Here is a 27,677-nt window from a genome sequence, read left to right on the forward strand (position 1 = left end):
CCCCGCCCCCCGAGTTCACACAACAAATGATCAGCCCGAACAGAGTATCCGATCATTCATCACATTGCTGTTTGTGGGAGCTTGCTGTGCGCAAATTAGCTGCCGCGTTTCCTACATTACAACAGTGACCACACTTCAATAAAGCACTTCATTGGCAGTGAGGCACTTTGGGATGTCCTGAGGTCGTGAAAGGCGCTGTTTAAATGCAAGTCTTTCCATTTTAGAATGAGAATGGGCTCCTGTGTTGGGAAATGGAGACGGAAACCCTGGGGTCATTGGATGTTGCGATGGGCCAGCGAGCTGGGTGACGGGGGGGGGGGGGGGGGTGGGCGGCGGGTCCTGCCTGCCTTCCTCATCTGTATCTGCTGAATGACGGTGCCACGGTTGAGATTGTGAAACGACTCGCAGCGTTTGACAGACGGGAAGGGCAGACAGGGAAAAGGGAAAGATTCCCACTTTATTTAACAGCGACCATTTGATCTGTTCCTTTGCTGACTGGAGAACCTGGAAAAGAAACCAGACGGGCGGTTATTAGTACAACTGACCCTCAAAGGGTCACGCCGCTATCAGGACCCCATTTCAAAAAATGAAATATATTTCTCTTCAAAAGAAATCTGTCTCACCCCCTTAACCTCCTGTTTCTCACCCCTCTACAGCCTACTGAATCAGCATTCAATCGGCAATTGAATATGTTTTTAGAGATAGAAGGGTTTGAGGCATGAATCATAGAAATTTACAGCACAGAAGGAGGCCATTCGGCCCATCCGTCTGTGCCGGCCGAGAGAGCTCTCCAGCCTAATCCCACTGTCCAGCTCTCGGTCCGTAGCCCTGTAGGTTACGGCTCTTCAAGTGCATATCCAAGTACTTTTTAAATGTGATGAGGGTTTCTGCCTCTACCACCCTTTCAGGCAGTGAGTTCCAGACCCCCACCACCCTCTGGGTGAAAAAAAGTTCTCCTCAACTCCCCTCTAATCCTTCTACCAATTACTTTAATCTGTGCCCCCTGGTTATTGACCTCTCTGCTAAGGGAAATAGGTCCTTCCTATCCACTCGATATGGTGAGCAGGCGATAGGAATGCGAGACTACAGGGTCACCTCCGTGTTTATTTACCATAAAGCAAGTGCTAAAGAACACAGCAAAACCCACAGAGATACCAACACATGCCAGATTGTGCCACATGCTCCTACAGTGATGCTCTCAAACCATTCCCTCGAATATCTCCCACTCCTAGTGACAGACCCACCAGAACTGTACCCCAGTGTTATACAGTGACAGACCTGTACCCACCAGAACTGTACCCCAGTGTTACAGTGACAGACCTGTACCCACCAGAACTGTACCCCAGTGTTAGACCTGAAGATGTGTATATATATTTATATAGATTATTTAAAAGAATAATGCCTGTCTATTTTATGTGGCCTGATTGGTCCAAATCTCTGGTCAATAGAACTTTGAAATAGTGGCCATGGGATCTTTTACGTCTATCCTCGGTTTAAAATCTCACCCGAACGACGGACCCTCCGACAGTGCAGCACTCCCTCAGTACTGCATTGGGAGCGTCAGCCTGGATTCTGTGCTCAAGTTTCTGGCGCAGGACTTGAACCCATGACCTTATGACTCGGAGGCGAGAGTGCGACCCACTGAACCACGGAGGTATTTGTACAATTCATGATCGGAGCTGCTGCCGCTCTCACTTCCTGAGCCGATCCCAGTCTTCTATGTTTCTATGTCCCCAAATCCACCAGCCCAAAACTGGCAAAGTCACAAAACCCCCAGGCAGAGCATGAACAGCAGCCAGGGGTGCTCCAGTGAATGGTCCCACAGCGCTGTTATCGCCCCATGCCTTTTGGGAGGGAGCCAGTCTGTAGCTGACACTACGAATCTAAAGCAGGCTCAGGTCCCAGTATAAAGCTCCACGGGGCCAGGTCAGATGTGGAGCTGGGGCAGAGGGTCAATTCATCCTGTCCCGTGTACTGTGTTGATGCAGGTTTGTCCAGTGCTTATACCAACACGTACCAGCAGGTGGTGCAGCAGCTCTAGAATTCCAAACTCCCAACTCCGCACCTTGCTCCCTCCCAGCTCTTTTTCTCCCCCCTCCCGAAGGCTCTCCTCCTTCTCCTCTCCTGCTCTCCATCCCAGCAGATAAGGAGAATTAAAAAAAAAAAAATTTTTTATAAACGTAGCGAGTTGTTGTGATCTGGAATGCGCTGCCTGAAAGAGTGATGTAAGCAGATTCAATAGTAACTTTCAAAAGGGAATCGGATAAATACTTGAAAAGGAAAAATTTGCAGGGCTATGGGGAAAGAGCCGGGGGAGTGGGACTAATTGGAGAGCTCGTTCAAAGAGCCGGCACAGGCACGATGGGGCAAATGGCCGCCTTCTATGCTGGATGGGGGAGGGTGTGGAATGGGGGAAAAGATGCCCTCCTTGCATTCAATGGCACTCAGTCTGGGGAACACTCCATGTGAAACGCTCTTGCCTATTCTCTACATCACCCACCCGCTCAGGTAGAGGCAGTGCATTAGTTTAACATTTTGATTTAAATCCAGAACTTTAAAAACTGTAGTTAACAGAAACTGCCTGCCAGTGGCAGCTAATTGTCAGTCAGCTAGAAGTGTTTGTCTTGAATAGGCGCTAATCACCAGGCGCAGGGAAGCCGAGTCAACACTTGTAAATTGGGTGAGGCTCCTAGAGTATAAAAGTCAACAGTTCTGCAGAACAGAGTGGAATTAAATGCAGTGCATTTAAACAGTATTCCATTTGGGAATTTGGAAAAAGAGTGGGAATTCGGAGAAGAGGGGGAAGGAGTTGCTGCTTTTTGCCTACACTACTTTTAGTGCTGTGTGTTCCAGGTAGATATTTAATTTCATTACCCGTAACTTAATCTAGATCAATTAAGCAGTCAAGAAACTAAACTGTAAACTAAGTTACTTAAATACAAATTTAATTAAATAGAACAAGGTCATATAGGGATGGCAGTGCAGGCGGTGTGCCACAACTGCAGCATGTGGGAGTTTGTGGAGAGCGTTGTGATCCTGGACAACCACGTTTGCAGTAAGTGTCTGCATCTCGAGGAACTTCAGCTCAGAGTTGTTGAGCTGGAGTCTGAAGTGCAGACATTGCGGAGCATCAGGGAGGGGGTGAGTTACCTCGGCACTTTGATCCAGGAGCAGTCACACCCCTTAGGTTAGGTAGTGGTACAGGTCTGGTTAGTGGTCAGGGACAGGAGGGTGTGACTGCAACTCAGGCAGGTAAGGGGACCCCAGGTGCAGTGCTGGAGGAGCCTCAGCCTTTGCCCTTGTCCAAAAGGTATGAGGTCTTGCTGCCTGTGTGGATGAGGGAAAAGCCTGCAAGATGGATGAGCAAGCTGACCATGGCACCCTGGTGCAGGTGGCCATTCAAGTGGGAGTTCCGAAGGTTGTGTTGCCTGCCCGGTGCCAGGGTTAAAGACATCTCCTCACTGCTGGAGAAGAACTTGGGGTGGAAGGGGGAGGATCCAGTTGTCGTGGTCCACTTAGGAATCAACGACATAGGTAGAACTAGGAATGTGGTTCGGCTGAGAGGTTGAGGAGTTGGAGTCCAAATGAAAAAGCAGAACCTCAAAAGGTAACAATCTCTGGATTGTTACCTGAGCCACGCACTAATTGGTTTAGGGATAAGCAGATTAGAAGGTTAATTGCGTGGCTCAGAGTGGTGCGGGAGGCAGGGGTTTTGCTTCATGGGACACTGGCACTAGTACTGGGGAAAGAGGGAGCTGTTCCGTTGGGACGGGCTTCACTTAAACGGGCTGGAACAAGTGTCCTGGCGAACTGAATAACTCGGGCAGTAAACAGGGCTTTAAACTAATGAAGGGAGGGTGGGAGGATTCAGGAAAGAGTAAATTTAAAAGCAGCAAGAGAAATGTCAAGGCTCCAGAGCAGAGTTGTGATAAAAATAAGCAGAATGTGTCAGGAAGGGACAGAGAGAGTAACAAAGGTGACATCAGGGAAAAATAGAAAAAAAAGTCAAAGCTAAAGGTACTATATCTGAATGCGCAAAGCATTCGCAACAAAATAGATGAATTAATAGCACAGATTGAAATTAATAGATTTCTTCACTCAGAGGGTGATGAATCTTTGGAATCCTCTATCCCAGAGGGCTGTGAAGGCTCAGTCGTTGAGTATATTCAAGACAGAGATCGGTAGATTTTTGGATATTAAGGGAATCAGGGATATGGGGATAATGCAGGAAAGTGGAGATGAGGTAGAAGAACAGCCATGATCTTATTGAATGGTGAAGCAGGTTCGAGGGCCGAATGGCCTACTCCTGCTCCTATTTCTTATGTTACCACATTTGGTCCCTAGTGCCACACTCTGGCGCTCCAGTGTGCTGTGCCACTCCCTCAACCCCTATCCCCTTATGAAGGAATTCGATAGGGTAGATGTAGAGAAGATGTCTCCACTTGTGGGGGAGTCTAACACTGGGGGCCATAAATACAAGACAGTCACTAATAAATCCAATAGGGAATTCAGGAGAAACTTCTTTACCCAGAGAATGGGGAGAATGTGGAACTCGCCACCACAGGGAGTGGTTGAGGCGAATAGTATAGATGCATTTAAGGGGAAAGCTAGATAAGTACATGAGGGAGAAAAGAATAGGATATGCTGATAGGGTGAGATGAAGAGGCTCGTGTGGAGCATAAACACTGGCACGGACCTGTTGGGCTGAATGGCCTGTTTCTGTGCTGTACACTCAATGTAATTCTATGTAATGCAGACACAACAAAGACTTACACACTGTTAGGTACTCCCAGCCTCCTGGAGATTTGCTACATGAGCAAGACGGAGACACTGGGTTAGAACATGCAACGCAGACACATCCTGCACATGCACTCCCCCAGCACCGCACAGTAACACTGGGTTACCTGGGCTTGTAATCCCTTGAGTTTAGAAGATTGAGGTGTTTAAAATGATAAAAGGATTTGATAGGGTAGATAAAGAGAAACTATTTCCTCTGATGGGGGGAGTCCAGAACAAAGGGGGCGTATCCTTAAAATTAGAGCCAGGCCGTTCAGAGGTGATGTCAGGAAGTATTTCTTCACAAAGGCTGGTGGAAATCTGGAACTCTCTCCCCCAAAAAAGCTGTTGAGGCTGGGGGTTAATTGGAGCTTTCAAGGCGGAGTTCGATGGAGTTGAGGTGCAGATCAGCCATGATCTGACTGAATGGCGGAACAGACTCTCGGGGCCAAATGGCCTCCTGTGCCTACAATCGCCCTCCCTCAGAAACAAACAGCTGAAATATCGCAGCGTATGCTCAATATTTCCAGTCATCTTGGATCAATAACTAGAGGTCATAGATTTAAAATCATTGGGGAGATGAGGAGAATTTTTTCCCACTGAGAGTTGTCGGGATCGGGAACGCTCCACCTGAAAGGTGGTGGAAACTGATGCCATCAATAATTTGAAAAGGGAGTGGGCGGGTTCTGGAGGATGAGGAACTGACAGGGTTACGGACAAAGAGCGGGGGGTGGGACTGAGCACGACGGCTCGTTCAAAGAGCCAGCACAGGCACGACGGCCGAATGGCCTCCTGTGCTGGGAGTTTCTATGAATAATCTATGACTCTTTTACTCCCCTGACATCATCAATACAGTAACATCTGTTCCCAAGGCATTTTCTCCCCTCTCCGCTCGTGAGCATGTCCTCACAGGAGGGGTTACGGGTCTCCGTGGTACTGACTGTCCTCCTGCTCCGTGGTCGAGGGAACATCCCTCACACGGAGTGTCGGCTGGGCAACTGTCTGTGCGGCGGGACGGGGGAAATCGCGTTCGAGCCTGGTCACCAATGTTCCCTTTAAGCTTCACGCCGCTCTGCAGCTCCCGCGCAGCCAGCTCAAGTAGGAAGAAACGCGCATGTGCGATATTTTGGATGGGCCGCCCAGCCCCTTAAAGGGGACGCGCACCCAAAAAAAATTAAAAGGGAACATTGCTGATCACCTGACATCCACACACACACCAAGAGCCTTCAATAGGAAGCAAAGCGATGGCAAGAAAGCAGAAGTTACCGAGGGAAAGAGTCTAACTTTTAAACACTGACGGACTGACAGGAAAGTGTGGGAGACAGAGTGAAACATGACAGCGATTGCGCACTCGCTGCGCGCCATGGGATGGAACAGACTTCACACTGACACAGGGACAGAACATTCTGGGTCTCAATCTCCATAAATATCAGCACAGTAGGAAGAAGTGATTTGCTTCGTTTATCTCCTATTTTCACAGTTCTCCCCATCACAGTCTCCAACTGCCTTTCCAATTGTGCTGCATTGGCGGGCTCCACTCCCCTACCAGGAGTCTATTCCAGGTATTAGTCACTCTGTGTACTCGGGATTCCTGATACCAGGCCGGAACCAATCTTTCCCCAATTTCTACCTTGTCCCCCTTGACATACAAACTCAGCACGGACCACAAATCTTCACCAGAATGTTACCGGGGTTGAAAGGATTAAATTCTGAAGATATGTTGCACAGACTAGGCTTGTATTCCCTTGAGTTTAGAAGATTAAGGGCTGATCTAATCGAGGTGTTTAAAGATGATTAAAGGATTGATATGGTAGTTAGAGAGAAACTGTTTCCTCTGGTGGGGGGGGGGGGGGGGGGGGGGAGTCCAGAACAAGGGGCAGAACCTTAAAATTAGAGCCAGGCCGTTCAGGGGTGATGTCAGGAGGCACTTCTTCATACAAAGGGTAGTGGAAATCTGGAACTCTCCCCAAAAAGCTGTTGAGGCTGGGAGTCAGTTGAAAATTTCAAAACTGAGATCAATAGATTTTTGTTGGGTGAGGGTATTAAGGGTTACGGAACCAAGGCGGGTAAATGGGGTTAAGATACAGATCAGCCGTGATCTGATTGAACGACGGAACAGGCTCGAGGGGCTGAATGGTCTCCTCCTGTTCCTATGAATTGAACCTGGGACCTTCAAGCCACTGGGCTTCCCTCTTGGGTTGTCATTTCCTCAAAGTTGTCGAGGAGTTTGATCAGACAGGATCGTCTCCGTCTCAATCTGTGCCAACTGCGGTTCAGCGGGTTATTGTTGTACAGACAATCCTCCAGTTTACTCCTGATAATCGATTCCTTTATTTTCCATGGAATGGAGTGAAGACGAACGAGTCTGTAGTTGCCGGTGTCTGTTTTGTCCCCCAGTTTAATTCTGGGCACCACATTAGCCGGATTCCAATTTACTGGCACCGCCTCAGTGCCCAATGATTCCCTCATAAAGACTGTCAGCACCTCACAAATCTCCTCCCTGCTCTCTCCCAACACTCAATACCAATGGGTTGAATTTCCAGGGGAGGGTTCTCCCGATTGTCCTCTGTAACTTTGGCAGATGATTGCGGAAACTCCCCAGGGTAGAAGCAGCAGAAATGGCGTTAATTTTCCGAGAACCCCCCCATCTCCGGAAATTCAAACTCCACCTCCCCTCCCGGCCGTCTATCTCGGGGATATCTTAGTCTCCCCACACACCAGCCTCCCTACCCGAGGGTCGGTCTCTGGCCAGAATTAATTCCCGCAACACACTCGAGTGCCTTTCAATTAAAGTTTTTCCTCATTATTTGAGGGTCAGTGATGAAGGGTTGGGGGGTGTGAATCAGAGTGGATACAAACTGAAGAATGGTGTGTGAAAAAAAGGAGTGTTGTCACAAAGGGTCTTACCTGTGCCATACTCTGTTCTGTTAAAGGAGTATCATCGACCTGGAGGGACAGAGTACAGAGTCTCGATAAGACTCAAGCCTGGTAAATCATTAAAGCTACAGTCCCACTGCAGAACTTAGGGAACGTTAATTTTGCATCTTTCGAAAATGGGTAGATATTGGAGAAGCGAAAGCTGCAAAGTTCAGCCGAAATCAGAGGGAAAGGAAAATAATCATATGTGGAGCATGCAAAAGAAAGCATTTCTACAGCGCCTTTCATGACTTCAGGACATCCTAAAGCGCTTTACAGCCAGTGAAGTACTGTTAGAAGTGTAGTCACTGTAGTAATGTAGGAACACGGCAGCCAATTTGCTCACAGCAAGCTCCCACAAACAGCAATGTTACCAGATAATCTGTAATTTTTTTTTATATATAAAAGGTGTTGGTTGAGATAAATATTGGCCAGCTCTTCTTCGAAATAGTGCGTGAGATCTTCTGCGTCCACCCGAGAGCTGACGGGGGCCTCGGTTTAGTGTCTCAATAAAGACAGCACCTTCAACAGTGCAGCACTCCCTCAGCACTGCACCGGGTGTGTCAGCCTAGATTTTGTGTTTAAGTATCTGGAGTGGGACTTGAACCCACAACCTTCTGACTCGGAGGAGAGAGTGCTGCACACTGAGCCACAGCTGACACTGTGCCAAAGAAAAGAGTTATATTAGAGCTCTGAAATTCCTGTGCGACCGCCACACGCGATTCTCCAATCTGCGCTCTCGCTAGAGGAGATTCACAATTCCGGATATTAGGACTCGCACGGGAAGGGACGGGATGTGTGTCGAACCAAATCGGAAACCTGAAGAACAAACTTACGATCTTACTACACAGAACCTCCAGCTGCCTTAATTTAAATCGGAGAGAAAGAAGATACTACAGGAAAATAAATAAAAGAAAAATCAGAGGATAATGGGAAACTGAAAGGGGGAAAATGGTCAGAATTCCCAAGAGACGGAGCCCGTTAACAGCAACTTGCATTTATATAGTGCCTTTAACGTAATAAAACGTCCCAAGGTGCTTCACAGGAGTGTTATCAGACAAAATCTGACACCGAGTCACACAAGGAGATATTAGGACTGGTGACCAAAAGCTTGGTCAGAGGTAGTTTTTAAGGAGCGTCTTAACAGGAGGAGAGAGAGACGGAGAGGTTTAGGGAGGGAATTCCAGAGCTCGGGGCCCAGGCAGCTGAAGGCACAGCCGCCAATGGTGAAGCGATGGAAATCGGGGATGCGCAAGAGGCCAGAATTGACGGAGTGCAGAGATCTCGGAGGATTCAAATAGGACTCGGTAGCATGATTGGTTATCTACAGAACACGGCGCGATCGGAGGAAGGGTCATGCCTGAACTGTGACCTGTCTTTGTCCCTTGACCTACACTGACCGACTTGCTGTGCACTCCCAGCATTTGCGGTTTTCATTTTAGATTTCCAGGGCTGGTTTATTTACTTTGACCGTTCACCTCCCATGTATGAGTCGCACTGCACTCTGGGTGTGATATGCAGGGTGTAAGCTCCATTGGAATTTTAACCCTTTTCCCCTTCGAGGTGCTGAGTCAGGATGCAACTACAACAACTTGCATTTATATAGTGTCTTGAACATAGTGCTCGCTGACCTACATTGGCTCCCAGTCCGGCAACACCTCGATTTTAAAATTCTCATTCTTGTTTTCAAATCCCTCCGTGGCCTCACCCCTCCCGGTCTCCAATCTCCTCCAGCCCACAACCCCAAAGATATCTGTGCTCCTCCAATTCTGGCCTCGAGTAGCCGTGATGTCCATCGCTCCACCATTGGCGGCCGTGCCTTCAGCTACTGAGGCCCTAAGCTCTGGAATTCCCTCCCTAAACCTCTCCGCCTCTCTCTCCTCCTTTAAGACGCTCCTTAAATCCGACCTCTTTGATCAAGTTTTGGTCACCTGTCCTAATTTCTCCTTATGCAGGTCAAGTGTCAAATTTGTGTCTTATTACACTCCTGTGAAGCGCCTTGGGACGTTTTGCTACGTTGAAGGCGCTATATAAATACAAGTTGTTGTTGTAGTACGCAGACAAAGTTTGACAACTGCATTTCCAAAGCGGGCAGCTGCAAGCCTAGCAGTGGCTAACAGGCTGTTCAACTGCAAGTGGACACACACACACCTCCCCGCAGGGGTCACTGGGCGGTGATCAGGAGCAGGAACCCCAGCCGAGATGTTCCCCACCACAGCCTAGATACGCCAAACATCACCTGTAAACCTCTTAGTGCCAGCCATGGCGCAGGGGGTGGCACTCTCGCCTTGGAGGGGCAAGAGGTTGTAGGTTCAGGTCCCACTCCAGAGCCTCCAGCACTTAATCTCAGCAGACGCTCCCTCAGTGCAGCACCATTTCAAAGAAGAGCAGGGGAGAGTTCTCCCCGGTGTCCTGGGTAATATTTATCCCTCAACCAACATCACTAAAAACAGATTATCTGGTCATTTATCTCACTGCTGTTTGTGGGAGCTTGCTGTGTGCAAATTGGCTGCTGTGTTTCCTACATTACAACAGTGACTACCCACATTCCCTTTTGGGGGGGGGGGGGGGGGCACGGCCTCTTTAAGGGGCTGTGCGACCCAGTCACAGTTTCGCACACGTGAAACTCAGTGAGAAAGCGGTTCCTGGGCCGTGCGGGACCAGCAGAGAGCATGGCCGTGCAGCTTATAGGGAAGGTTGGTGACTACACTTCAAAAAGTGTTTTATTGTCTGCAACACGCTTTGGGACATCCTGAGGTCAGAAGGGGATTGCCCCATGAGGAGAGATTGAGGAGATTAACCTATATTCCTTAGGAGTTCAGATGAATGACAGGTGATCTCATTGAAACATAGAAAATTCTTAAGGGGCTTGACAGGGTTACTGCTGAGAAAAGGTTTCCCCTGGCTGGGGAATCTAGAACCAGGGGTCACAGTCTCAGAATAAGGGGTCGGCCATTTAGGACTGAGATGAGGAGAAATTTCTTCACTCAGAGGGTGGTGAATCTTTGGAATTCTCTGCCCTAGAGGGCTGTGGAGGCTCAGTCGTTGAGTATATTCAAGATAGAGGTCGATAAATTTTGAGGAATTAAGGGATAAGGGGATAGCGCGGGAAGGAGGAGTGGAGTTGAGCAGGCTCGAGGGGCTGTATGGCTGACTCCTGCTCCTACTACTTATATTCTTATGAAAGGCGCTATAGAAATGCAAGTGTTACTTTACATTACATAAACTTTACAGCACAGAAACAGGCTGTTTGGCCCAACTGGTCCGTGCCGGTGTTTATGCTCCACACGAGTATCCTCCCACCCCTCTTCATCTCACCCTGTCTGTATATCCTTCTTTCTTTCTCCCTCCCTTATGCCTGCTCAGCTGAGATCAGATAACAGCATCAATTCCACCAGTGCTAATGAAGTTGTGTAAACAGCCAGATGAATGCCCGTCAATCAGAAGCAAGTCCCCACTGTGCCAACAGGCTCTCCCATGCACCAGCATGCGGTGAGGTGCGACCCAGACACCGGTCCACACCCGTACCTGCGCTGCCCGCCCGTTAATTGGGAGGCCGATGGGATGGGTCGTCGCTGCTCCCGCTGTTCGTCAGATAGTCAAAGAGAACGAAGCCATAGGCCGATTCAGACACCGTCTGACACGGAGAGAGGGGGAGAGAGACGGACAGAGGGAGAGAAAAGAATGAAGATATAGTCGCCACAACTAGAAGAGAGCAAAAAGGGGGGAGGGGGGGGGGGAACACTTACCCTAAAATTCACTTTCTGAATTACCTGCTGGGGATCACTCTCCAGAATAACCCTGTCAGAGGGGGCAGAAAGACAGAATCAATGTAAAAACACGGGACAGTACGTAAAACAGTGGATTCAGTATGTGACTGAATGGTGTTAATCCAGCTCCCTCACACTGTCACTCAGTAACCCCTCTCCCCCCAGCGCCCTGTGTTACTGACTGTATCTCTACTGATGTTAATCCAGCTCCCTCACTGTCACTCAGTAACCCCTCTCCCCCAGCGCCCTGTGTTACTGACTGTATCTCCACTGATGTTAATCCAGCTCCCTCACACTGTCACCCAGATTTCTGCTACCCTTTGTGTGAAGAAGTGCTTCCTGACATCACCCCTGAACGGCCTGGCTCTAATTTTAAGGTTCTGCCCCCTTGTTCTGGACTCCCCCCACCAGAGGAAATAGCTTCTCTATCGACCCGATCAACTCCTTTAAATACTTCGATTAGATCTTTCCTGAATCTTCTAGGCACTACAAGCCATGTTTATGCAACCTGTCCTCATAATCTAGCCCTTAAATGGGTAGAAACTCACAGGCTCTGGACCTACAATGCCCCCGAGAGCTTGGATTTGCCTGAAAAAGTACAAAAAACATTTAAATGGCCTCACCCTCCATCTACAATCTCATCCATGATAAGCAGGACCCCGTCCATATTTTCCATCAGAGATTTCTTCTCCACGTTTTTCCTGAAAAATATAAAACGGATTACCAAAAAAAATGAAGATATGGTTTATTATTTTATTTACTGGCTGTCTCCCTGACTGGGCCATGATTGGTACCAGAGAATTACAACAACTTGCATTTATATAGCGTCTTTAACGTAGTAAAACGTCCCAAGATGCTTCACAGGAGTGTTATCAGACCAAATTTGACAGCGAGCCACAGGAGATATTGGGGCAGGTGAGCAAAAGCTGGGTCAGAGAGCTAAGTTTTAAGGAAACGCTTAAAGAGGAGAGGTGGAGGAGCAGAGTGGTTTAAGGAGGGAATTCCAGAGCGTAGGGCCTAGACAGTTGAAGGCATGACTGCCAATGGTGGGGTGAAGGAAGTGGGAGATACACAAGAGGCCAGCGTTGGAGGAATGCAGATATCTCAGGGGTTGTGGGGCTGGAGGAGGTTACAGAGATAGGAAGGGGCGAGGTCATGGAGGGATTTAAAAACCAAGGATGAGAATTTTTAAAAATCGAGGCATTGCCGGACCGGGAGCCAATGTAGGTCAGCGAGCGCAGGGGGGCGAGGGGCGAACGGGACTGGGTGCGAGTTAGGACACGGGGCAGTGAGCACAGGGGGGCGAGGGGCGAACGGGACTGGGTGCAAGTTAGGACACGGGGCAGTGAGCACAGGGGGTGATGGGTGAACGGGACTGGGTGTGAGTTAGGACATAGGGCAGTGAGCACAGGGGGTGATGGGTGAACGGGACTGGGTGCGAGTTAGGACACGGGGCAGTGAGCACAGGGGGGCGAAGGGCGAACGGGACTTGGTGCGAGTTAGGACACGGGGCAGTGAGCACAGGGGGGTGAGGGGCGAACGGGACTGGGTGTGAGTTAGGACACGGGGCAGTGAGCACAGGGGGTGATGGGTGAACGGGACTGGGTGCGAGTTAGGACACGGGGCAGTGAGCACAGGGGGTGATGGGTGAACGGGACTGGGTGCGAGTTAGGACACGGGGCAGTGAGCACAGGGGGTGATGGGTGAACGGGACTGGGTGCGAATTAGGACACGGGGCAGTGAGCACAGGGGCGAGGGGCAAACGGGACTTGGTGCGAGTTAGGACACGGGGCAGTGAGCACAGGGGGCGAGGGGCGAACGGGACTGGGTGCGAGTTAGGACACGGGCAGCAGAGTTTTGGATGAGCTCAAGTTTACGTAGAGTGGAAGATGGGAGACCGGCCAGGAGAGAGTGGGAATAGTCGAGTCTGGAGGTAATAACGGCAGGGATGAGGGTTTCAGCAGCAGATGGGTTGAGGCAGGGCGGAGACAGGTGATGTTACAGAGGTGGAATTAGGCAGTCTTAGTGATGATGGGGTTATGGGATCAGAAGCTCATCTCGGGGTCAAATAGGAGGTCAAGGTTGCAAACAGTCTGAGACAGCGGCCAGGGAGGGGGTTAGAATCGGTGGTGAGGGAATGGGCGGGGGGGTAGAATGTTGTCACTAGGCTGTAATTACACACATTAAAGGTTCAACAAAAACAGGAGTTTTAAAGTCACACTTACCGTAGCATTTGGCTCAAAGAGTCGAACAGGCAATTGAGAACGGCCATTAACATAAGCTGCAAACAGACAGACTCTGTTACACATCACATTGGAGCCCACGCTATTGTAACTGGAGGCACTTCATGCAGTGATACTAATGTATTACATGGCGAAAACCACACTTACACTGATGCAACAACATCTTGAATTTATATAGCGCCTTTAACATAGAAAAACGCCTCCCCGAGGGGTAATCAGACAAAAGAATGGATGCTGAACCCACGGAGATATTAGGAGAGTCGACGAGCTGGGGTTTAAAGAAGGAGGAAGGGAATTCCAGAGTGCGGGTCATAGACGGCTGAAGGCACGGCTGCCAATGCTGGGGCAAAGGAAATTGGCGTTGCTCACAAGGCCAGAACTGGAGGAGCGCAGATATCCTGGAGGCCCTGGCCACGGTGGCCATAAACTGGTCCAGGCAACACGCAGTCAAGAGGGTCGTTCGGCCCGACTGACTGCCTCTCTTCCACAGCTATGCTCCTGCCCGGGTGTCCCCGGAGAGGCCCTCTGCAACCTATGGGTACCTAGGGCATCATCGACGCCCGGAATCAAATTTTAATTTAATAAATTTGCTTTAGATTTGGTTTAATTTACAGTTAAATGTTGGTGCCCCTTGGCAGCTGCAAACTCTTAAAGTCAATGATGTCATCATCCTCACCGACTGAGCATAAGAGAGGAGAGATCTCAGAGGGTTGTGGGACTGGAGGAAGTTCGAGAGATAGGGAGGGGCGAGGCCATGGAGGGATTTGAAACCAAGGATTAGAATCTTGGTGCGAGTTAGGGTTTGGGCAGCAGGGATTTGGATAAGCTCAACTGGTCTGAGCCGGTGGTTATGCTCCACACGAGCCTCCTCCCAATATTTACTTCATTACGTACCATTAACGTACCCTTCTATTCCTTGCTCCCTCATATGATTATCCGCCCTCAGGATTTGGGAAGGGGTCAGGCCAATGGCAATGGGATGGGCATAAGCCCCACCTGACCCTAGGATCTGGTGACAGAATGGGCCTCTGGAATTCCTACCCCACTCTCTTTAGTAAAACTGTGATCAACATATGGAGCAAACTGCCAGTGCGGGTTGGAGAGCTGGAAATGTAAAGAGTTCCAGAAAGTAATGGACAAGTTGGCGTATCTGAAAGAGCCGATGGTTGTTACATTTTATAAATGGGCGAGAGAGATCTCACAGGAAAGAAAGAGAGGGGATAATTGGATGGACAGGCGAGCTGCAGCAATGATCTCCTGCCAGAGATAATGTCTCTGTTGCTCTAACCTAGAAATAGCTGTTTGTACTAGGAGTGTAAAGATCCCCGTGACATTTCTTTGTTATTTTAAAACTGCTTAAAATAAATGGGTTAAAATAGTGCACAAAGCAGTGACATTGGAAAGCACTAAGCATTCATACACTAATATCACACACGGGGGTAGATTTTGACTGTGTGATCGTGTAAAATGGGTGAGAAGAACATAATTAGGAGCAGGAGGAGGCCACATGGCCCCTTGAGCCTGCTCCACCATTCAATAAGATCATGGCTCATCATCGACCTCAACTCCACTTTTCGCCTGATCCGCATATCTCTTGATTCCCCTCGAGTCCAAAAATCTGTCGATCTCAGCCTTGAATATACTCAACGACTGAGCCTCCACAGCCCTCTGGGGCAGAGAATTCCAAAGATTCACCACCCTCTGAGTGAAGAAATTCCTCCTCATCTCAGTCTTAAATGGCCGACCCCTTATCCTGAGACTATGCCCCCTAGTTCTAGACTCTCCAGCCAGGGGAAACAACCTCTCAGCATCTACCCTGTCAATCCCCCTCAGAATCTGATATGTTTCAAATAGCGATAGTGAATCGGCCGCCCGTTTTTCCCCATTTTTATTTCAGTTGAAGTCAATAGGGAGCGATATAAAACGGGCTGCCGACTCACTATTGCCTGTTTTACACTATCGCACAAAGTTGAAATCTACCCCACAGTCATTTCTGTTACAATCCATTACTATGTAACTCAATATTACTGTTACTCTATGTTCATTTTTAAATGATGCTCCTCTATGTTACTTTTTAAACTCTACTTTGTTACACTACTCCTGGTTACTATCTTACTTTATAGTACCGAGCATTACAATAGAGGTATGTGAATTCTGTAAAGACTTGTATTTCTACAGCACCTTTCACGATCTCAGGACATCCCAAAGCGCTTTACAGCCAATGAAGTACTTTTTGAAGTGGAGTCACTGTTGTAATGTAGGAAACACAGCAAGCTCCCACAAACAGCAATGTGATAATGGCCAGATAATCTGTTTTAGTGATGTAGATTGTGGGATAAATATTGGCCAGGACACCGGGGAGAACTCCCCTGCTCTTCTTCAAAATAGTGCCATGGTATCTTTTACGTCTACCTGAGAGCACAGACGGGGCCTTGGTTTAACGTCTCATCCGAAAGACGGCACCTCCGACGGTGCAGAAATCCATCAGTACTGCACTGGAGTGACAAGTCCCTGGAGTGGGACTTGAACCCACAACCTGCTGACTCATGAATGCCTCTATTTTCTCCCCAATTCTTGGGTATTCCAGTTGTAACCAAGAGTGGCAGGAAGTGGCCGATTTCCTCGAGGCCCCTGCCAGTGTTGTTCTGAACTGTTCAACCAGGAGGCTGTGTCAGAACGAATAGACAATAACCTCCATCTGCACGGAGGTGCCCGCTCTCCACTTAGCGCCTCCCAATACGTGTGCGGTATTTCACTTACTGAGCAAAAGGGTTTGCTTTTTACCTCATTTTCCTGTGGACTCCCTATGATGTAGAAGTACAGATCGACAGAACTTTTATAGATGATGGTCAGTCCCTCCAGGAATGCAATTTCACCTGTTTCAGTTGAAGGACAGAGAGGGTCAGAATTCTGCTGGGATCATCAAATACTTCTGTCCCTCCAGTTTCCCCTCTCCTCTTTCACCCTAGTGCCTATTCTTTATTTTTCAGCTGATCTGCATCTTAACTCCATCTACCACCTTGGTTAAGTAACCCCGAATACCCTTGCCCAACAGAAATCGATCCATCTCAGTTTTGAAATGTTCAATTGACCCCCAGCATCCCCAGCTTTTTAGGGAAGAGTTCCAGATTTCCACTACCCTTTGTAAGAACCTAAGTATTAGGAGCAGGAGTAGGCCATACGGCCCCTCAAGCCTGCTCCGCCATTCATAAGATCATGGCTGTTCTTCAACCACAATTCCACTTTCCTGCCCGATCCCCATAATTCCTCTAGAGTCCAAAAATCTATCAATCTCAACCTTGGATATACTCAGCATCCACAGCCCTCTGGGGCAGAGAATTCCAAAGATTCACGACCCTCCGAGTGAAGAAATTCCTCCTCATCCCAGTCTTAAATGGCCGGCCCCTTATCCTGAGACTACGCCCCCTGGTTCTAGACTCTCCAGCCAGGGGAAACAGCCTCTCAGCATCTACCCTGTCAATCCCCCCTCAGAATCTTGCATGTTTCAAAGATGTCACCTCTCATTCTTCTAAACTCCAGAGAGTATCGGCCCATTCTACACAATCTCTCCTCATAGGACAACCCTCTCATCCCAGGGATCAACCTTGTGTGAAGAAGTGCTTCCTGACATCACTGCTGAACGGCCTAACTCTAATTTTTTTAAGATTCTGTCCCCTTGTTCTGGACTCCCCCCACCAGAGGAAATAGTTTCTCTCTCCCCAGTCAACTCCTTTGATCATCTTAAACATCTCAATAAGATCACCCCTTAATCTTCTAAACTCAAGGGAATTCAAGCCTAGTCTATGCAACCTGTCCTCATAATTTAACCCTTTTAGTCCCTGTATCAATCCGGTTGAATCTGCGCCGCTCCCCCTCCAAGGCCAATGTATCCTTCCTGAGGTGCGGGGCCCAGAACTGAACCCAGTTACTCCAGAGGGGGTCTGACCAGAGCTTTCTATAACTAACATAACTTCCACCACTTTGTATTGCAGCCGCCTTGAGATAAAGGCCAACATTCCATCAGCCTTTTAAAATTATTTTTTGCACCTGTCCACTAGCTTTTAGTGATTTCTGTACCTGTCCCCTAAATCTCTCGGCTCCTCCACACTTCCCAGCTTCTGGCCATTTAGAAGACACTCTGATCGATCTTGCTTAGGTTCAAAGTGGATGACCTCACACTTCCCCACATTGAACTCCATCTGCCACAGTCTACTGTTACACAAGGGAGAATTTCATAATCTCATTAAAAAAAAATCACCTGTCAACTCTTAGTGCACGTAAACAAACCAGATATCAGAGACATCAGCCACCTGCTCTCGATATGTTGGGCACTCAAACCCTCAGTGACCTTTTCCTGGTCTCAGTAACTTTGAACTGTTTTTCAATTCAAGTTGATGGGCACCCCATCCACACCCTCCACCCCAGCGTACCGTGGCTGCAGTGTGGACCATCTACAAGATGCACTGCAGCAACTTGTCAAGGCTTCTTCGGCAGCACCTCCCAAACTCGCGACCTCTTCCACCTAGAAGGACAAGGGCAGCAGGTGCATGGGAACACCACCACCTGCAAGTTCCCCTCCAAGTCACACACACATTCCCGACTTACATCAGCCGTTTCTTTCATTGTCGCTGGGTCAAAATCCTGGAACTCCCTCCCTAACAGCACTGTGGGAGCACCTTCACCACACGGACTGCAGTGGTTCAAGGCGGCGGCTCCTCATCACCACCTTCTCAAGGACAAATAGGGATGGGCAATATTCATGCCAGCCTTGCCAACAATGCCCACATCCCGAGAATTATTATTATTTTTTTTTTTTTTTTAAAGTAAGTTTTCTAAAAAGATCATCTACAGCAATGGCTCAGTGGGCCAATTCTGCACCCAGTGAGATACTGAGCGATACAAACCGCAATCCCAGGGCCCTGTCTGGGGTCAGTGTCGATCAGCTGATCTCAGGCAAGCAGCATTATGGGCAGCAGTAGGATGGGCCTTGTTTCCCCTTGGTCTAGTGAGGGGGTGGGGGAAATCAGCCAGGGTGCCCACTCCTGATTGCAGTCCACTTACTGTCATTTTTATGGGTCTTGCTGAAAATATTCTTTTCAAAACTTCTTTGTTCCTTGGTGGAGGGATATGTATCATCATAGTACTGAGGAGAGAGAAAGAGGGAGGAAAAAAAGAGATAGGGTCATTCCCATGGACGTTACTGAGGAAACAACAGCATTTTCAAACTGCAACCTTTTGGAGTTACCTTGGCATGCAGACGCTCCCCATCATTGTCCAGGATGATGATTGCTTTGATGGTGTAGAGAGATGGCTCCTAAAAACACAACACGAGGGAAACACAAAAGAATGGACAATTTCAACCAGAACTATGATTAGGGCACATTTTTTAAATCGGTTAGAGCACCCACCTCCTGTTACGGTTTGAGTTGCTGTCAATGCCACATCATGTTGCTCACGGGGAGTTGGTTTAGTGCCAGAGGGTGAATCGGTCTGCCGCTATATTTCTGCCCCATACAATCTCCGTCTCGGGTTCCTGCGGGGAACCTGGAAACTGACTGAGGGGAGCGTGAGCAACAGGCGGCACTCCTCAACCAGTGTCACCCATGGCTCTCTGTGGCACTGTTGGAGTCAGAAGGTTGTGGGTTTAAGTCCCACTTCAGAGACTCGAGCCCATAATCCAGGCTGACACTCCCAGTGCCAGTACGGAGGGAGCACTGCACTGTCGGAGGTGCCGTCTTTCGGATGAGATGTTAAACCCAGGCTCTGTCTGTCTTCTCAGGTGGATGTAAAAGATCCCGTGACACTATCTTGAAGAGGAGCTGGGGAGTTCTCCTGCCCCTTAACCAAGCCAAAACCACAGAAAACACATCATCTGCTCATTCACTGACTGTGGGGCCTTACTGTGCACAGCCTGGCTGTCACACTTGCCCAAATAACACTTCAAAAAATAATTCATAGATTGTAAAGCACTTTGGGGCGTCCTAAAGATGCGATAAGTTGCTGTGTGAATGCAAGCTTGCTCTAGCTAACCAGCCAGTGACGAGGTGTTGATCTGCCCTGTGCCTTGACCTTCCATCAGACTGGGTTCACGATCAAAGACCCCGCTATTAAAGGGTCCCGCCGATTCTGTCCCCGGCAGAGTCAGTTAAGTGGTGGGGGAGGAGGGAGCCCAAAGAGAGGCCCAAGACATCCTTGTGGGGTCCGAAGGAACACTCCTGGCCCCACAAGGAAACTGAACATAAAAAAAACGTACCTGCCTGGGCCTCCTCTTGCGCTCAATCCCCCTCCTGGCAGGCTCTGGCCTGGGGGTGGGGTGTGAACCGGTTACTGCACCCCCTCCCCTGCTCGAGCCTCCGACTAAATTTGCCAATCGGATCCCACTCACCTGCTCAAAATGGCAGGTTAATATCAGGATCCCACGTGAAGGCAGCGGAATGATGAGGTGGGGCGGGGGGTGGTGAAGAAGTCATTCCACTCATTATAACTGCTCCCCCAGCCCAGTTTCCACCAGGTTGGGGGGGGGGGGGGGTGCAGAGTTAAAATTGGGGCCTTACAGTCCCAATCAGTGTAAAAACAACAGTGCAGATTTGGCTCTTAGTTTTGTACTGGCCTCCTAGAGCCCCTTTAGTTGGCACAAACTCTACTGTAATTATACAGTAAGAGAGTGAGGCTCCCAATGGCGATGTCCTTCAGGAACAGCACACCATGGAAAGCAAACATGTTTTGTAACACAATATTTACTGAGCCTCTCCATCTGGCATTAAGCCGGAAGAGCTGCCCATTCAAGAGAGAGAAGGCCAAATGCATCAAACACAACTTTCAACAGCCTGGTTGACAAAATGATCAGGTCAAAGCAAAGCCAACAAAAGGCTCGAGCCAAGGGGAGGAGAGGGGCGAGGAGGAGGCCAGGAGCACGGGGACCTCTTACTGTCCCTGCTTTGCCTTGCCTGTTGGGACTGATCCCAGTTCCACTGAAGGACAGGATACGCCAGTTCGCGCCCCTCTCTCTTGAACTTTTGCTCAGGCCAACATCAGACCCTACGTGGAATATTTCAGCCTGTGGCGATCAGACTTGTAGCCAGTTGGTAGCACGCTCGCCTCGGAGTCAAAAGGTTGGGGGTTCAAGTCCCACTCCAGAGATCAGAGCACAAAATCTAGGCCGACGCTCCCAGTGCAGTGCTGAGGGAGCGCTGCACTGTCAGAGGTGCCGTCTTTCAGAATTTCATGTAAATTGTGCGCCGAGGTGACAGGAAAAAGAGACTTGCATTTCTATAGCTCTTTCACGACCTCAGGACATCTCAAAGCGCTTTACAGCCAATGAGGTGCTTTTTGAAGTGTAGTCACTGTTGTAATGTAGGAAACATGGCAGCCAATTTGCACACAGCAAGCTCCCACAAACAGCAATGTGATAATGACCAGATAATCTGTTTTAATGATGTTGATTGAGGGATAAATATTGGTCAGGACACCAGGGGGGGGGGGGGGAAAACTACCCTGCTCTTCAATTAGCACCACAGGATCTTTTACATCCACTTGAGGGGGCAGATGGGGCCTCAGTTTAAACATGTCATCTGAAAGACAACACCTCTGACAGTGCAGCACTCCCACTGGAGCGTCAGCCTGGATTTTTGTGCTTCAACCTTCTGACTCAGAGGCGACGGTGCTTCCAACTGAGCCACAGCTGACACTGTGTCCATGTCTGCTAGATGGGATTTTATGTAAATTGTGTACCGAGGTGACATTAGTGTTAGTGTACAGCACTGGTAACACAGAACCTTAGCATCTTAGTGTATGGCACTCGTGACACAGAATGTTAGTGTACAGCATCTCAAGGCTTGACAGGACACTAGCCTGTACCCACGATTTTCTGAGATAAATTCCTATCTTCAGTTCAAAGGTCACAAGGAGGAGATGGTGGTGAATACAGAAAATTAAATATCAATAAAAAAAGGGGAAAAAAATTGCAGGTGCTGGAAATCAGAAACAAAAACCAGAAACCACTGGAAAAACAACAGGTCAGTCAGTGTCTGCAGAGTAAAGGTGGAGTGGTCAGGGTCCCTCGGAGGTAGATCGACTCTCTCTCGGAGCAAGAGAAACAAAGTGACTTGGGGCAAATCGTAAAACCTGGCAGTGGGAATGATGCCCGATCCACCCGGGAGCCAACACCCTGCCGATGGTTTCTGACAGACTGCCAGTGAACCGGCATCGCCATCCAGCTGGCTGTAGAGTGGATTGTCCTGAAATCGCCTCGATTTTAAAAATTCTCATCCTCGTGTTCAAATCCCTCCATGGCCTCGCCCCCCCCCCCCCCACCCCTCCCTATCTCGGTAACCTCCTCCAGCCCTACAACCCTCAGATCGCATCTCTCATCCAATTCTGGCCTCTTGCGCATCCCCCCCACCACTCCCTTCGCCCCACCTTTGTCGGCTGTGCCTTCAGCTGCCTGGGCCCCCAAGCTCTGGAATTCCCTCCCTAAGCCTCTCCGCCTCAACTCTTTGACCAAGCTTTTGGTCACCTGTCCTAATGCCTCATTCTTCAGTGCCAGTTTTCTTGTCTGATAACACTCCCGTGAAGCATCTTGGGATGTTTTACTACGTTAAAGGCGCTATATAAATACAAGTTGTTGTTGAAATGCAGAAAGCGCTGATGGGACGGGCCCCACCTGAACCGGGATGGGACCCGTGCCCTAGTGGAAAGGATAAATAGGGAACTGGCAAAGGCTTTAAACTAGTAAGATGGAGGGAGGGATCTACAAGAAACGTAACCAGCCTAATTATAAACAAGATAGGAAAAGAGAGCATAGGAAAGAATAAAGTAAGGGAGGCCATTCATGGCAAGGGAATAAATAGAGTTATAGAACAGGAGTCTAAAAAGATAGTTAAAAAGGAGGGGAAATCCTATTAAAAAGGAGTTAAACTGTCTGTACAGCAATGCACATAGTGTCTGTAATAGAACAGGGGAGCTGGAGGCAATCATGCATTGCGAGGAACCAGACATAGTAGGGATTACCGAGACATGGCTACAGAAAAATCAGGACTGGGAATTAAACATTGCAGGGTAGAACATATTTAGAAAAGATAGAGAGGGGAAAAGGGGAGGTGGAGCAGCTGTATTTATTAGGGATAAGATACTGGCAGTAGAAAAAAGCGACGCAGCTATCAGCAAGACAAAAATAGAATCCATGTGGATATCTATGTATAATAAAGGATCAATCACACTAATAGGTGTAGTCTACAGACCACCTAATAGTGGAAGGGAGGTGGAGGAAGAAATATGCAGACAAATTAGGGAAATGAGCAAAAAACATAGAATAATAATCATGGGGAATTTTAACTACCCTGATATTAATTGGACAGAAGAGGTAGGTAAAGGGATAATGGAATGGAGTTCCTACAATGTGTACAGGACTCCTTTCTAACCCACTATGTAAAAAGCCCACAAGGGAGGTTTCAATATTGGATCTAGTAATGGGGAATGAACCAGAGCAGATATGAGAAGTAAAAGTAGGGGAACATATAGGCAATAGTGACAATAATATAGTACACTATAAGATGATAATTGAGAAGGACATAAGTATGACATAAACCAGGGTAATAGATTGGAGAAAAGCTGAGTTTGAGGGGCTGAGAATAGAATAGGGAAAATAAAATGAGCAACAATATTGGCAAACAGCGATGTAGAACAACAATGGGAAACATTTAAAACGGTGTCCAACAGAGTGCAGGAAAAATATATTCCGCTAAAAGGAAAGAGCAAACTAAACACTAATGAGACTCCATGGATGAATAAAGCCATAATGGAACAATTGAGGGCAAGGAAAGAGGCATATATTAAGTACATGGACAGCAGGGGAGTGCATGATAAGGGAGAATACGAAGAGATTAGGAGAGATGTCAAAAAATAATTAGGAAGGCAAAGAGTAACAATGAAATTAAATTATCAAGGAACAAAGAAAAATTGTAAAATGTTACAGGCACATCAATAAAAAATGGAAGGTTGGGATGGGACTAGTGCCTTCAAGACAGAAAGCAGAGAGTAGGGGTAAAAGGTAGCTATTCACAGTAGCAGAAGGTGGGTAGTAGTGTTCCACAAGGATCAGTGCTGGGACCATTGTTGTTCACAATTTATATTAACGATTTAGACTTTGGAATCAAGAACAAAATTTCCAAATTTGCAGATGACACCAAATTAGGGGGGGGAAATAGTCAATACTGGGGAGGACTGCAACAAATTACAGGAGGACATTAATAAACTTGCAGAATGGGCATATGATTGGCAAATGAAGTTCAACACAGATAAATGTGAGGTATTACATTTTGGTAGGAAGAATAGGGAGGTCACTTATCACTTGGAGGGTGAGAGTCTCGGTGGGGTAGAGGAACAAAGGGATCTCGGAGTACAAATACACAAATCACTAAAAGTTGCAACACAGGTTAGTAAGGCCATAAAAAAAAGCAAACCAAGAACTAGGGTTTATTTCTAGAGGTATAGAATTGAAAAGTAGGGAAGTTATGCTAAACTTGTATCGAACATTGGTTAGACCACACTTAGAGCACTGTGTACTGTTCTGGTCGCCATATTATAAAAAGGATATAGAGGCACTGGAGAGGATGCAGAGAAGGTTTACAAGGATAATACCAGAAATGCGAGGGTATACATACCAGGAAAGGATGAACAGGCTGGGTCTCTTTTCTCTTGAAAAGAGAAGGCTGAGGGGTGACCTAATAGAGGTCTTTAAAATTATGAAAGCTTTTGATAGTGGATACAGAGAATGTTTCCACTTGTGGGGAAGAGCAAAACTAGAGGCCATCAATATAAGATAGTCACCAAGAAACCCAATAGGGAATTCGGAAGAAACTTCTTTACCCAGTGAGTGGTGAGAATGTGGAACTCGCTACCACAGGGAATGGTTGAAGGGAAAGTGTAGATGCATTTAAGGGGAGGCTAGATAAGCACGAGGGAGAAGGGAATAGAGGGTTATGCTGATAGATTTAGATGAGGAAAGATGGGAGGAAGTTCGAGTGGAGCATAAACACCGGCATGGACTGGTTGGGCCGAATGGCCTGTTTCTGTGCTGTATATCCCATGTAATCCTATGTTCATTTTATTTTTAATAAAAGTTAATTTTTTCAAGTGCCTTATGATGTGGAGACCTTGTATTTATGTAGGATTGCATATAATGACACCACTATTCCGGGCCAGAATGATACTTGGGTAATTGCCCCGTCAATCATTGCTGCAAATGACTGGGATTGATTTTAGGCACATAGTTTGTCTACAACTATCCTCCACTCACAGCATTTTGCTGGAGGTATCACCGCGTTTATCGGGAGAAGTTGCTGCAGTTTTTCGGTGAGGTGGTGTGTTTACTGCAGACTTTTTTTTAAATAGACATTGTTTTCTGTAAATTCTGCCCCAGGTCCCGCCCCGCCTCCAATTCATTGGCTGGCAGTGGTGTCAATAGACACACCGTTTATTATTAGCACCTAGTCACCTCTTAAAGTGCGTCACAGACAATGAATGGAGATACAGCGACGGTTACATATGCAAACAAGTCCTTTTAGTGTTTAACTTAGCAGAGAACTTAAATCAGCAGCAATAAAACACAGAAATTAACCCGAATCCTCCCCCCGTCTGCCCCCCTTGACTTTAAAAAATAGAAATGAGATTTGAAGGGAGCGCTGCACATTCTCTTGAAAAGCAACCTGATGCACCAGAGTTGTGAAAAGGCAGGAGTTAAGCTGCGTTTGGTCACTGGGAATGCGGACTGATCCATTGGCAATTCACAGCAACCAACATTTCTCCCGACACAGGCTGCCCGGAAGCGTTACACGTGTCCCCGCCGACGCCACATCACAGATTGACCCAGATGGATCACCACAACTGCACATGGACACAGCTCAAATCATTCACAGAGCGCTCAAAAAACTACACACACTTTAAAATACCTTCTGTATGTCTTCGCAGCTCTTGAAGAAACAAACTTTGAAGTCACAAAAGTTAACTTTTTGATACATAATGTAAACTTTGTAACAAAAGTTAACCTTTTGATAGATGCATATAAATAATTAAACTATATCAATAAAAGTTTTTTTTTAAACTAAAGATTTGCCTTGTGTTTAAGAGCTGGGGAGGTTTGTAGTCTTTAGCCAGTTCGCCTGGTTTGAGTTTGTCGATGGGGGTCTTTCCAAATCGAAGTTCTGTCATGCACTGACTTCCTCAGGTACAGAGCCGGAGTGTGTGACAGAACCTTCGGCTTGGGAGACCTGGGCTCGGTGGATCCTCGGGGCAAGTCGGCAATAACCTCATCCGACGGGGGGTTTTTTTCTCCAAAAAAATCGGATTTAAGGTCGGACTAAAAACCTTTCTATAAACGTTTTCTTTGCATTTCAACGCGCGATATCGACATTAATCAGTTTCAGCCCAGATCGAAACCTGCAAAAAAAAACCTCCGGACTTTTTCAGTCAAATTAAAATCATTTCTGCCGCTTTTACACCAACTGACGCTGAGTTTTTTTTTGTTGTTGCAACTTTACAAGCTTTCCTGAATGATCCTGCCTCCCCGCCCCCCCAAAACACACAAACTGAGAAGAGCCAACCCTTGCATTTTACTGAACTATCTTCTAGTTTTATTTCCCACTATTTTACAAAGTTAGCGACTGATTCTTGTCGCCGAGACCCGGTTAAGTTTTGTGACACAGAGTCCTGCAGCCTGCCCGGGGTCTATATCTGTGCAACCTGGTATGTGAAAAATTTTAAGAAAAAAAAAATCAATCTTAGCCAATTCAGCGACAAGAGAAAGAGAAGGCGGTGTGGGGGCAGAAAGGCTGGTTTCACCTTCTCTCACAGTCTGCTTCACGACAGGCAGCTCCCACCGAAGGTAACATGACCTAAAGGGGGTAAAAAATGCTTAAAATACTACACACCGTACCAGCGCTGAGGGCTCCATGTTGCGGTACTGCCGACGTGGACAAATCTTGTATCCACTCCCAGCCTCTCTGACTGGCTCCCTCGCCATAGGAGGGTTTATTTTAGGCTGCAACGGTGTATGACGGGATTCTGGATGACTCCCAGCTCCCTGGAATTGCTGCCTCTCATGTGGTTTAACTCAAATTCCTTTCTTTTTTTTTCTCCATTCCAATTGTGTTTTTTGGTTAGAAAGCACTGACAAACACCACAGTCACAGCGTTCAGAACACGTGGGAGACATTGTACGGTATACATTGTATAGGATGCACGGCATTGTGTAGGCTGCATGGTATAGTATTCATAGTACAGTGTGGTGTTATACCATGCATGCTATATCATGTTTCCTATAAGTATGTGTGGTATAGCATGCACTGTATGGGATACAAGGAACATGATGCATGGTATAGTATGCATTGTGTAGGCTGCATGGTCTAGTATACATAAAGAAAGAAAAAGAAAGACTTGCATTTATGTTGCGCCTTTCACGACTACCGGACGTCCCAAAGCACTTTATAGTCAAAAATAGTATAGGATGGATGGTATAGGGATGGTACAGATTTAAGGTTTTGGGCAAGAGATACAGGGGGGATGTGAGGGAAAAAAAAATTTAAGCAGTGAGTGGTGAGGACCTGGAACTCGCTGCCGATGGAAGTGGTGGAAGCGGAGACACTCAATGTTTTTAAGGGGAGACTGGATAGGCACTTCAGGGAAATAAACTTGCAGGGCTACGGAGATAGAGTGGGGGAATGGGACTGACTCGATTGCTCTGCAGAGAGCCGGCACGGACTCGATGGGCCGAATGGCCTCCTTCTGTGCTGTTATGATTCGATAGGATGCATGGCATAGTATACATAGTACAACCTGCATGGTCTAGAATACATGGTATAAATATTATCATTTTGCACATATGGCGCAATATACATTTTATAGGGTATGTGGTATAGTACACTTGGTAGAGTGCGTGGTATAATACATATTGTATATGTTAGCTGGTATAGTATATA

At 47.6% G+C, this 27,677-nt stretch overlaps 1 protein-coding gene across 4 annotated transcripts; it reads right to left on the minus strand.

The window, feature by feature from the left end:
- Window positions 1–26,779, minus strand: LOC147100987 (coatomer subunit zeta-1-like). Of its 4 annotated transcripts, XR_015073428.1 has the most exons (10): window positions 26,637–26,778; window positions 18,951–19,019; window positions 18,767–18,848; window positions 16,490–16,581; window positions 13,688–13,743; window positions 12,086–12,163; window positions 11,442–11,493; window positions 11,221–11,329; window positions 7,684–7,722; window positions 438–504 (listed from the first exon to the last, which is right to left on the minus strand). XR_015073428.1 is itself a non-coding variant. In XM_085966134.1 (9 exons), exons 1-9 carry the CDS (start codon window positions 26,721–26,723, stop codon window positions 136–138), a joined length of 924 nt encoding a protein of 307 aa, XP_085822260.1. In that variant the 5' UTR covers window positions 26,724–26,779; the 3' UTR covers window positions 1–135. The 4 variants fall into 4 exon arrangements, 3 of the variants coding, with proteins under 3 accessions (XP_085822260.1, XP_085822261.1, XP_085822262.1); XM_085966134.1 differs by lacking the exon at window positions 11,221–11,329 and having other exon boundaries at window positions 1–504; window positions 26,637–26,779; XM_085966136.1 differs by lacking the exon at window positions 7,684–7,722 and having other exon boundaries at window positions 26,637–26,779.
- Window positions 26,780–27,677: the final 898 nt, after the last annotated feature.

Source organism: Somniosus microcephalus, chromosome 24 (genome assembly GCF_052327205.1).
Source record: "Somniosus microcephalus isolate GS21.2 chromosome 24, FLI_Smic_1.0, whole genome shotgun sequence".
NCBI classification, from domain to species: domain Eukaryota; kingdom Metazoa; phylum Chordata; class Chondrichthyes; order Squaliformes; family Somniosidae; genus Somniosus; species Somniosus microcephalus.